At 33.6% G+C, this 12,845-nt stretch overlaps 2 protein-coding genes across 2 annotated transcripts; one reads left to right on the top strand and one right to left on the bottom strand.

The window, feature by feature from the left end:
• Positions 1–977: 977 nt before the first annotated feature.
• Positions 978–7,431, top strand: LOC105782813 (CO(2)-response secreted protease). The gene is made up of 11 exons (XM_012607813.2): positions 978–1,261; positions 1,342–1,424; positions 1,511–1,608; positions 1,865–2,026; positions 4,389–4,500; positions 4,616–5,153; positions 5,231–5,331; positions 5,411–5,653; positions 5,804–5,918; positions 6,382–6,595; positions 6,670–7,431. The coding sequence occupies exons 1-11, from the start codon at positions 1,082–1,084 to the stop codon at positions 7,218–7,220; spliced, it is 2,397 nt and encodes a 798-aa protein (XP_012463267.1). The 5' UTR covers positions 978–1,081; the 3' UTR covers positions 7,221–7,431.
• A 741-nt stretch (positions 7,432–8,172) lies between these two features.
• Positions 8,173–12,521, bottom strand: LOC105783994 (uncharacterized). The gene is made up of 8 exons (XM_012609730.2): positions 11,545–12,521; positions 11,337–11,469; positions 10,937–11,152; positions 10,617–10,772; positions 10,221–10,473; positions 8,966–9,366; positions 8,776–8,892; positions 8,173–8,670 (listed from the first exon to the last, which is right to left on the bottom strand). Exons 1-8 carry the CDS (start codon positions 12,519–12,521, stop codon positions 8,335–8,337), a joined length of 2,589 nt encoding a protein of 862 aa, XP_012465184.1. The 3' UTR covers positions 8,173–8,334.
• Positions 12,522–12,845: the final 324 nt, after the last annotated feature.

The following is a 12,845-nucleotide window of genomic DNA, read 5'->3' as shown; positions in this document are numbered from 1 at the left end:
CAAACAATAGTAATTTTTTTATATATATTAACCTTATGGATTCTTCTCCATGTGGAAAATAATCAATACTTTACATCTCATATTTCTTTCCTTAAGGCTTCTACCCAACATTCCTAGACTGGATTGCTTGTATTTCAAGGCCATTTGATTCCTCTAACTTTTTAAAGTTATTTATTTTTCTATGGAAGTCCAAAATTTCATTCACCGACATCCACATATATGAAGTGTGCTTTTAAAAGGCAATCAAATAGGTGTTTTTCATTTTTGCCATTTCCTTTTATTGGAACCCTTTGATTTATTTAATTCAATGTAATAGGAAATTTAGGTCAAATTCTGGTATATTTATTATGCTAAAATTTGATATTTAATTTAAGTAGTCTATCTTCCCAAAATGGAACAATTGTCATTTAGTCCTTTTATAGATAATAAAATTACATGTTAATATATATAGTAAGATTGTACTTTGACCTTAAGAATGAAAAGAAATATGTCTAATCCCCTAAAAATAATGAAATCATAAGTTAATATATTTTTGTTGTTGCTCACATACACATGCTGATAAATACATAGACATAGAGAAAAGTTTAAATAAAAATAAATGTATATGTACCATACATATATCTGTATCTAAGGGCAAATGGAGGGTGAGGGTCTTGCCCTACTTGGTCATTTGGTCTAACTGCTCTTTTAGTTCCTCGTAAATCTAAAAAGTTCAATTTAATCCTTTTTAGGCCTCCCAACATATTTTAATTTTATCTCGACCCCTTGTCTTGTGTGGATAGGAAATCCTATTGACTTGTCCACCATAAAGGGATATGATTGGAAGCAGCACAGAGTTCCAAAATGGCAGGGAAAATTCTTGTTATTTGTGGAAAGAAGAAGAGAAAGAATGTTCTCCAGATTTTCTTGGAAACCAAACAAAACTTAGTAGTTGTTTCATTATTTCAAGCACTTATTATGACCTTACTACTCAGCACTGTTAGTTTTAAATTTAATTTTCTTACTCTTCATTTATTTAGTTTAATTGGAACAAGCAAACAGTTGTGTAAAAAAACAATCCCACATAAGAATAATATCAAAGATGCTTTCCTCACAGCTCAAGTTTCCATGTGCCAAAAAGCTCTCACACAGTCCCTATAAATACACTGAATTCATCCTTGCAAAATCCACAACCAACACCATTACCATAATGTCTTGTCTGCTGCAACTCTTGTCTTTTTTTCTCATCATCTCTTCAGCTGCATCAATCCAAACCCCGAAGGTATGTTATGTTCTGTCTCTGCACTGAAATGTGTATACATATAATGTCATATTTGATAGTTGTGGGTGCTGTGTTTGTAGCATTATGTTGTATACATGGGAAGCTCAGCTGGTGAAACTGCAGAATCAGATCATCTGCAATTACTGTCCACAGTAATTCCAAGGTTTCATTACATGATCAGTCACTCATGACCGTTCATTCATTCATTCATTCATCTACTGAAATATTTTTGGTTACTTTTTCGGGTAGGGAGGAAAGAGAAAGGATTTCAATTACAAATCATTATAATCATGCATTGAGAGGATTCTCTGCAATGCTTACTGATGATGAAGCTTCTGAGTTGTCTGGTGAGTCCCCCCTTTTAGCCTTTACCTTTTCTAATATATATATGTATATAGCTGTCACTTGTCTGGCTTGCTATGTTTTACCTTTTGTCCTTATTTACTTCTGCTATTTTGTTTCTTCTTCAAATTTGGAGATGCCTATACCTCCAATCTCACCATTTATTTATGCTTTGTATTTTACGTTATAGTTGATCGCATATATGTTTATAATTGTGATTTTCTTAAAAAAAGTAGATCAATAATGTAAATGTGAAAACAGGACGAAATGGGGTGGTATCGGTTTTTCCCGATTCAATTCTTCAGTTACATACAACACGATCGTGGGATTTCTTAGACGACAACTCAAACCCTAAGTTGAATCATGGATCATATCTGCCTCATAAATCTACTTATGATGTCATTATTGGCATGATCGATACAGGTACCTTCACTTTTCTTTTTTCTATTTATATTAGACATAATGAAACTTTTAAAATGAAAAATTGATTGAAACTTTACAAGCATGTGAGGCACTTTACAGAAAGGAAAAACACACACACACTAATCAATACATAGAGATTGCATTTATTTTTCTCATACTTTATTGAAGACTAATAATTCCCCATTTTAGTTAATCTTCATCATGTTTGATTATTGTTGGTTTAAATTTACGAAAGTTTTGTGTATTCTTTTAAATTTTAAAATTCAATTCTACTTTAATTTAGAGATATTAAATTTTGAAATTTTTTATTATTATGCCAAAATTATGTGCATTTGATGGAAAATTGATAGGGATTGAATTGCTATAATTTTTTTGAAATGGACCAATTTGCTCAATATCAAAATTGAGAGGGGCCATAGAGGTGCTTTTACTAATAAACTACACTTATTGATTAAATATGTATAATGATTTGTTCGGCCCTTCAGCTTTATAAAAAAATTTATTTTAGCTATTCATTTAATTTTTAGCCCTTAAACTAGGGTTGTTTGTCAAAACACCCCAAAATAGATAAAAAAGTTAACATTTGTCAACTTTTGTTAACATGACAATCCATGTGTAGGCCACATCAACAATTAATTATTAAAATAAAATTTTATATTTTTAAAATTTTTTCAGAATTTTTACTTTAAAATTTTAATTAATTGTTGACATGTCATGTCAGTTAAGTTAATGGGCTTAATTAATTAGTGTTTTTTAAAAAGGAAAAATTTATGTTTGGGTCGTCCAAAATTTTCAAAGTGTTTTATTTTTTTGTTAAAATTGATTTCTTTTATAGGATTCATAAAAATTTAATGATACTTTTAGTACCATTTTAGTTTAATTTGGAAAACTATTTCAGAGTAATATCTAGATTTTAATTTGATAAAATAAAGCTTAATAATTGCAATATTTAAGTATAAATAGTATTTAAATATTAATTAGGTAAAAATAAACTTAAATACTTATAAAATTTAATACAAATTAAACATTTAACTTATTTTATTTCTCCTAAATTTTGATGACCAAAATTATTTCAAATTTAAAAATACCTTGTAGAAAGTAAACCGAACTTACTTTAAACATGTATATTTTATATAAATATCCCAACTCCCTCTTATTAACACATCGACTTGACCGCATTTTAAAATTTAAATTTATACTTTCATTAAGAATAAAACAAAAACTTTAATTAATCTACCATTTCTAAAAGTAATGGCCATGATTGAGCAAAAGAATCCCTAAAAATATTCCCTTAATCATAAATTTTTTTGAGGGGTTCATTATTGGTTTGGAATGCATTCGAAAATAAAGCATTTTCACTAAATTTAGCACTTTATTTATGAAAATGACAAACTTTTTTGGGTTTAAAAGGGTTGATGTGATAATCACTTTTACATGGTGTGTTATAAACTCAAATCAACAAACCACAAAGTGGAGCGCAATCCCTTATTACAGATCTTTATCTATAGGATTTTAGGCCAAAATTTAATAATATAAGAATGAGTGAGATGTTTGTTTGATTTATCTTAAATTAAGATTTTATTTTCTAATTTTGTTGAGATTTACACAAAATTTATGAGGTGGGAGTGTTTTGTCGAATGCAATTTAGGGTTTGAGTTCAAACCCTGCCAATGTCATATAGCCACCATTTTATGGTAGGTGACCGTAAGCTGTGCATGACTCAATTTGACAAGGGGCTCTTACTCCGTAAACCCTGCATGGCTCTTAACAAAGTTAGGAGACAAAATCTTAACTCGGGACAAATATCAAACGTGTTGAAGGGTTCATCAACTTCGCAAGAACAAACACCTTAAAGGCTTCTTTTAAAAGAGACTGAAATCCCTTAACAATTGGAAATTTGACTCTGACTCTAATTAATCATATTAATAACACTAGATTATAACACACTCACGACATGGGTGAATAATTCTATGTAACAAATTTATAAGAAATTGACATAAAAATTTAACATAATTTTGCTATTGAAAGGGAAAATTGAGATATTTAAGATGTTTTGGATTCAAAGTTGATGATTTTCATATTATATACTTTAAAATTCGGTTAATATGTGTCATTAATTTAATCAAAGACCTTATATATAGTACAGATTACACTTCTTATAATTGAACATAGTATGTTGAAAGATAACTAAAGAATTATGCAAACTGCATGTTGAAGTTCAAATATATATATGTGAAAAAAAAAACTAGTTTTACATTTTATAATTTCATAGATAATTGATAATATAGTAGCAATCCTCGAGCACATAAAATTATTTGAATACACAGGTTTAGGTTTATTATTAAATTTGATTTTATTTCAGGAATTTGGGCCGAGTCTCCAAGTTTCAAAGATGAAGGAATGGGAGAAATACCTAAAAGATGGAAAGGAGTTTGCATGGAGGGACCAGACTTCAAAAAGTCTGATTGTAATAGGTCATACATACTTACATACTTACATACTTACATACTTACATACATACATATTTATTTGATAAAATAAGCTTTGAAATTATTGTTGACGATATATATATATGTCTTGTGATTCCAGGAAGTTGATAGGGGCAAGATACTACAATGTAATGCACGCATCTAATGGAAACAACACAACACAAATGAGAGTTGACAAATCTCCAAGGGACACTGTTGGCCATGGAACTCACACTGCTTCTATTGCAGCCGGTGCCATAGTAGCCAACGCTAGTTACCATGGCTTGGCTCAAGGTACTGCTAGGGGTGGTTCACCCTTTTTTAGGATTGCAGCCTATAAGGTATGTTCCGAAGACGGTTGTCCCGGTTCCACCATATTAAAGGCAATCGACGATGCCGTTAAAGACGGTGTCGATATCATCTCCATTTCTATCGGGACGAGTGCTTTCCTCCAACCTGACTTCTTGAAAGATCCTATTGCCATTGGAGCATTTCATGCAGAACAAATGGGGGTCATGGTGGTCTGTTCAGGTGGCAATGAAGGACCTGATCCTTTCACTGTTACAAATGCAGCACCATGGATTTTCACTGTGGCAGCTTCTAATATTGATAGGGGTTTTCACTCTAAGGTGCTTTTAGGAAATGGAAGAATCTTTCAAGTAAGACGCTCCATGTGTGTGTGTGTGTGTGTATATATATAGAAAACATTTTGATTTTGATTATGTTGTGCTGAAAGGGGTCTGCCATTAATTTTTCGAACCTCACTCGAACCGAGACATATCCACTTGCATATGGAAAGGACATTGCTGCTAAGTACAGTCCAATACCAGAAGCAAGGTAAAAAACATTGTTTGAGTTAATATGTTTGATTGGTAGCCATTGTTGCAATGGAATTTTTCTTTGTGTTACATTGCAGGAGTTGCTATCCTGGATCATTAGATCCGGAAAAGGTGAAAGGGAAGATAATTGTTTGTTTCGATGGTTTCCCTGTCGTGTCGAGGACAATCAAGAAACTCGTAGCCGAAGATGCCAAAGCTAAAGGATTGATATTGATCAATGAAAATGATGAAAGTGCTCCATTTGATTCAGGACCATTTCCATTCACTGAAGTTGGAACTACTATAGGATATAAAATTCTCAAGTACATCAAATCTAACAAGTAAGACCATGATTTTAGTTTTTTGAATATGCGTTGAAGAACAAGGCATGTTTTGATAGTCCTAAGTTGTTGTTTTTTAATGCCTTGAAGAACAAGGCATGTTTTGATAGTCCTAAGTTGTTTTTTTTTCTCCCATTTATGTTATGATAGGAACCCATCTGCAATTATTCTTCCTACAGTTGAAATTCCAGGAATTAAACCAGCACCAGTGGTAGCATATTTTTCATCAAGAGGTCCTAGTGTACTAACAGAAAACATTCTCAAGGTACACACACATATATATTTCTCTATCATATCAATAGGCAAAAGTACCATGAAGGCCCTTGTACTAGGGTCAGATTGTATTCTTTACTTGAAAAATGCGTAAATTAGTCCCTATATGTTAGACCAAAAAGTAAATTGATCATTTTTGTTGAAAATTTTATCCATTTGTACTGTTAAAAACTAGCGTCGTTAATAGAATAACCAAACAATGACATGTGGCATGTCACGTGTATCTCATACTGATGCACAGCGATTAGTTTTTAACAATAAAAATAGATGGAATTTTTAATAGGATGAACAATTTACATTTTAATCTGACGTACAGGGATTAATTTGCTCATTTTTTAAGTAAAAGGGGTAAAATGCAATCTAACACCTTATACAGGGGCTTCCATTGTAATTTTCCGCTCATCAATACTGTAAAGCTTGAAATAAACATGAGGTTTTTTTTCCCTTTCCTTTAGCCTGATATAATGGCACCAGGAGTTGCCATTTTAGGTGCAATAACTCCAAAAGACGAAGAAGAGACTGCCTCGGATGGCGTGAAACCGGGCGGATATGCCCTAGAATCCGGAACATCAATGGCTTGTCCACATGTAACAGGGGCTTCAGCATTGGTTAAATCAGTACATCCTAAATGGACTTCTTCCATGATCAGATCGGCACTAATGACAACCGGTAACATTACATACTTTTATGTTAAAATCAATGCATGATATTCATGATTGAGACTAATGTTTGTCCTAATGCAGCAACTGTGTATGATAACATGAGGAAACCAGTGACGAACGGTTCGGCTTCTTTTGCCACCCCGCACGAGATGGGAGTTGGAGAAATAAGTCCAGTTAAAGCCCTTAATCCGGGATTAGTCTTCGAAACAACAACCGAGGATTACCTAAGATTCCTTTGTTATAACGGATCCCCAGAGAAAACGATACGTTCCATGTCGAAAACGAAGTTCAAATGTCCAACGAAATCCTCTGATGATCTCATTTCCAACATCAATTATCCATCAATCTCCATAAGTAAACTAGAAAAAAGCATAGGGTTCTTAACTATTAAAAGAAGTGTTACAAATGTTGGACACCCAAATGTGACATATACTTCCACTGTGCAAGCTCCCATGGGAATGAAAGTGAAGGTTATACCCAAAAAGATCACATTTTTAGAGAATGTAAAGAGGGTTTCTTTCAAAGTGTTATTTGATGGCAGTGAGGCTTCAAGTGGATATAACTTTGGGTCTATAACATGGTCTGCTGCTCAATATTCTGTTCGTACGGTGTTTGCAGTGAATGTTGAGTGATAAAATGATATTGTAAGAATACTAAGAAATAGAAATTAAACAAGGTTTTTGATGTTAGGCAAAGTGGTGGTGATATATGTAGTTTGGTGAAAACATTCATTTTGTATTTCAAGTTTTGTATGTGATTCATTCTTGTATGATTTCAAACATCTAAGACATTTCTTATAGGGTTAACTATACGAAATATTTAAATAAAGGTTAAATTTTACTATTGGTCCTTGTACTATGCGTAAGTTGTGAATTTAATCTCCATATATTTTGATTTTAGTCATTTTCAATCCTGTAATTTTAGAATTTTAAAATTTTAGTTTTGACCAAATTGTAGCTATTAAATTCATTAAGTTATGATATTTTCAAATTTGATGCGGTAAACATATTATTGCATGTGTAATGCTATATTAGCAGGAGCAAAGCCAAAAACTTTTTAACGGGACCAAGATTAAGTTATATATTTTATTGAGAGCTAAAGTGCATTTTCATTATTGTATTGACTTGTATCTTTATGGTTTTCAAAAAGACTAAATCAAAATTTTAGCACTTTGGGGCCAAACTATAAATTTTTCATATATTAATTTAAGCTTTTATAAACTTGGGGACTAAAACAATAATTTTCTATTTTAGGGAGACTTACATGTCAGCTTACTATTCCTATATATTACTCAAAAAAAAACCTCCAGCTAAAACAATAATTTTCTATTTTAGGAGACTTACATGTCAGCTTACTATTCCTATATATTACTCAAAAAAAAAACCTCCAGTTAGCAAACATGTATTAAATCTACAACTTTATGCATAATACATTTCTAAAAGAAGAATTTCTACCATTTGGTTAGAACTAAAATTTCAAAATTCAAAAGTATAAGGACTAAAATTAACTAACTTAAAAAGTATAGACTCAAATTAAACCCACAACTTACATTCAAAGTACAGGGTCTAACAGCACAATTTGACCTTAAATGAATAACCTGGATTGTTTATTTCCATTTCGTGTAAATTGACCCCACTTAAAGAATATGCCATTGGGGTTTACATTTATGCTTTTTCTTTGTTTTGAATTTATAGAATGAAAATAGACGGCATATATATACAAATTACAACGAGTTTCAACAGCGGCTTACAAAATATCAAAATTTTTCAGGTTTCTTAGAAAAGTTTCTCCGACTATAGAGCCAACCTTAACAAATACAGCAGGATAGCCTAATGGAGCTTCAACCCAAGCTTGACAACCTTGTTTTTGGTATGATTTTCCGGTCCAAATATGTTGCCAACTACAAGTTTCTCCTACTGGGAAATGAACTTCGACATTTTTCTTACCTTTGTGAAGAACAGGAACCACTAGGATCTCACTGCCTACCAAGAACTGCTCGTAACTTAAGCTTTGAACCCTCTCGTCATTTGGGTAGTGAAGAAATAGGTGACGGCAGACAGGTGATCCCTTTCGAGCGGCTTCCTATTTGTTTTGTGTACAACCAAGACAGCAAGAGGTTTGTTAGATCATTACATATGTTGCTTGTTGCATCATTGCACATATAACTTGCTTGTTTCTGGCATTTACCTTTACGAGTTCGACTCTGTAAAACTTCCAAGCTTTGTACACTTTAGCAAAGCGTGCAAAATGTGATAACGTTTTGTCATTGGAGTAAAATTGACTGTTGCACCAAGGCTTGTTTCCCTACCAGAAGAAACATTGATATCAGTTACTAACAATATCATGTTTCGATATTTCAGGATGGACTTTGACTTACCTCATGAGTACGGAAAACTATGGTGAATGCATTTAGCTCCATCCATCTCAAAAGCAACTCTTCAGTTCGACAGTACCTAATAAAAGGTAAGTTCATGGTACAATAGCCTCCGATATCACTATGGTTAAAAGCATAACCGGAAAGTCCACTGCTCAATAGGGCAACAACAGAACTCTTTATACCATCATTAGCTTGCCAGCTTACCATTTGGTCCCCTTCCCAAAACAGCATTCCCCATTTTGGACTATCCCTGAAACCAGCCCTCATGAAGAAGACCAAGTCCTCTTGGGGATCTTCTCTTTCCTTTCCCGTGCAATGACTTTTCCATTCTTCCACAAATTCTCGATTTATTTGAGCCCATAGTTCTGGATATCTGTTATGAGCAGCAATAGGATCTTCACCTGAAATGAATGAGTATATCCTTATTGATATAGTTCAACAGGAAAACAGTAGGAATAAAGGAGAGGAGAGGGGCTAGGAAAAGAGGAAAGTAACAGTAAAAGTACCACGGAGGCCCCTGTACTAAGATTTAGATTGTATTTCACCCCCTTTACTCGAAAAAGAGGAAATTAGTTCTTATATGTTAAATCAAAGAGCAAAATAGTCCTTTCTATTAAAATTTTCATCCACTTGTACTATTAAAAGCTAGTATGGTTGATGAACCACATGTACATCATGCTAATGCATAGGACAATTTTTAATAATAAAAATGGATAAAATTTTTAACAGAAGGACCACTTTACTCTTTGATCAAACATACAGTGACTAATTTGCACATTGTTTTAGTAGAGGGGGCAAAATGTAATTTGAGTCCCAATACAGGGGCCTCCATCGTACTTTTACCAGAAAAAAAACATCATGTAAACATCTGGTCTGCTGAGGAGATTATACAAGCAATTTCCTGACGACAAACTTTCATGTTTACTACAAGAAAGAACGCAATTGATTTGAGGATGTTGACCACAGAATGGCTATAACACATTGCAAAAGGACCATTTACTATGCTTGTTATTAAAACTGAAGGGAAATTTCCTATGGTGTGATCTAATGACATTTCTGGAAGTCACCATGGGAAACGATAGCCAACTAAAATCTTGAAACATTGTAGTTTAGTTTTGAGATGACAAACTAGCTTGGAGATGATTGAAGTCATTGCCACCAAAAATGATAGAGCATATAGAGTGGACTGGTAAATGTATAGCTTATTTATGCTTCAATATAAGAAGACTAGTTCAAAAGCAGTTGAGATTGAAACCTGAATAAAGTACAGCATCCACAGGCAGACCTTCACCAAAATCAGCCATCCATCCTCGAACTCCATCATCCACCATTTCCTGTAAAATTTGCTTGAACCAATTTGCAGTGAGTGGGTGTGTCAAGTCCAGCATTCCTACATCAAACGCTGTATTTGGAACCATGTATGGTTCTCCACGATCATCTTTCACCAAAATGTCTAGCTCTTTCGCTTCCTCAAAGAGATTTCGCCTTTTGTTTGGCTTCTCATCCATCTGTAAAACGAAGATAAAGTCTCAAATAAGGCTTCAAGCTTTATATCAGTTATCAAACTACAGTGTAGTGCTTTATAAAAGATAAGTGTGCATATTTATCTTAATCATAGCTATGGCTTTGCCAAAAGGAAGCAAAGAAGCACCAGTGCTAAACAAGGATTGCAGTATGTCATCACTTTGATGTAGTGTTTGCTAAGATCTTTAACCAACTGTTGCCATCCAGGATACCTTGTTACATCCACTTCCCAGTTCCACCATAATTGTGATCCGATAAAGGTTTCCCTTTGCCCCACCCAATCCTACAACACAAAAGCTTCAAATCAAACTGACAGAAAACTTGTATTTAGAGTTCTAATTTTAATAATGTTTCTTTGAACAGACCAAAGTTTTCTTTTCAAATCATCTCATACCATAATTGTGGTTTTCTGTCAGTTTCAGTATTGAACAAAGTCAAGTGCATTACCTGCAACCAAAATGCTGAAATGGGAACCTTAAAAGTTCTCAGTTTATCCCAAACACGGCGTACAGTTTCTGTACCCCCTTGCATGCCAACTACTGCACCAGATATCACCCATTCAGGAAGCTCGGGAGGCCTTCCAATGGCTTCCGTGAAGTGTTCAATGATCTCCAAAGGCGAGTTTCCATGTAGTATCCTCCCTTGCATTGCATTTCCATGTATCTGCAAGCTCCAACATACAGAAAATAGGAAACTGCATGTTTTAAAATCCGAATGAGCCTCAAAACAATCTAATTCCTTAACAGCTTTATAACATTCATTAACCTCAAGCACACACAAGATTCAGTATCACTTGTTTCGTAAGCAAATAGAGTACAGTTTCATGATGAACTGTATTGAAACATACCTGTAATTGGACCCTATCATGTTGAGTAAGATCGAATACAGAATAGTTGTATCCTTCCAAGTAAAGAGACCTCATTTTGGATGTCATATAGAAAGGTGAAGGAGCATAAGTAGTGCTCCAGTCTCCACCAGCTCTACAACAAAGAAATTTCATTTTTGAGAATTAAAAGCCTAAACCTTTTAAATGATTAATAGCAAAGCAATCTTACCTATAGCTAACCAAGTTAGCAGCAAAAGTAATAGGTTGATCTCCTCTTCCAATACCTTGTTCTTGAACAAAAATAGGTACCCTTTTACCCTTAAAATCCATGTGAGAAAATTGCTCACCAAAACCAAAAAATCTCTCGTTTCTTTCACTTGCATAGGTTAAACAAACCCTATTGAATTCTAAGGCAGTTTCTACAACATTGGATTCTCCTAGTTCCTCCTCTGATGAAGAATTTATGGACAACCCTTTTGTCCTTGTAAGGAACCAGCACCATCCAAGTTTCCATTTTCGTTGCCGCCTTAGTTTCCTCCTTAAACGGCGGTACCTTCCTAATGATGTTGAAGGTGAAGCTTTAGGGTGATGATGAAGCTGAAATTTTGGTTGTCCAATTTTGACTTTGAATCCAATTTGGTTATTTTCCTTTTGATCAAACAAAACCCAATACCTTGCTGAAGCAGACCTATAAATGCTTGAACTTTGAAGCCATTTCTTTGTCCTTTTGCTGAAAATATGCCCTGTTATAATCAAAACAGGGGAATCCGCAAATTTGGAATTCGTTTTAAGGTGATCTAAATCCAAATAATCAAGTTGAAAGTCATCAAATTGATTGATCAAAATAATATTTTCAATACTCTGATGATCACAAACCAGGTGAACATCTCTATCTTTGATAGCAAAAGATCCCCTGCTTTCTTCCACCTCTGTTTCAGCCATGGCTGCTGATATAAATGCTTGTCCAGGGATAGTGGACCATAATGACTTTGAAGGGTGTGAAAGGTGAGAAATTGAGAGATACCCACCACTTTGGGTGCTCCAAAGAAGCTGAAAATCCTTGCCAAGAGGGGAATTTTGGTTGGGAGGTAGTGTTTGGGAATTGATGAAGAGATTACCTTGAATGAAGGGGAGAGATGTTGGTGTGGAAGGGAAAGGGTTGTTTAGATGTCTGTGGTGCTTTTTAGTGATCTTAAGGGTTGACATGTTGAGTCTGAGACTGAGTTGCGATGTTCATGGAATATTTGTTTATTTATAGATTTTATTTTTGTTTTGTACATATTTTATAGATTTTTTTTTTGTCTGAATACTTTATAGGTTTTGTAATAAAGGAAAATATTTCCTTTTCGGGTTAATCAGAAATTTTGGTTTTCTAAAGAAAATAATAACACCAAAAAGAATCTTGAATATATACTGCAAAACGGTTAATATACATCTTGAATTTGAATCTAGACTACTATCTGATTCATTTAAAATTATTATTTTATTAATTTTATATGTTTTAGTTTTTAATAAAATATTAGGTTTTAT

Source organism: Gossypium raimondii, chromosome 13 (genome assembly GCF_025698545.1).
Source record: "Gossypium raimondii isolate GPD5lz chromosome 13, ASM2569854v1, whole genome shotgun sequence".
Taxonomy (NCBI): Eukaryota; Viridiplantae; Streptophyta; class Magnoliopsida; order Malvales; family Malvaceae; genus Gossypium; species Gossypium raimondii.
The sequence above is the reverse complement of the archived record's forward strand: the minus strand, read 5'-3'. Positions and strand labels throughout refer to the sequence as shown.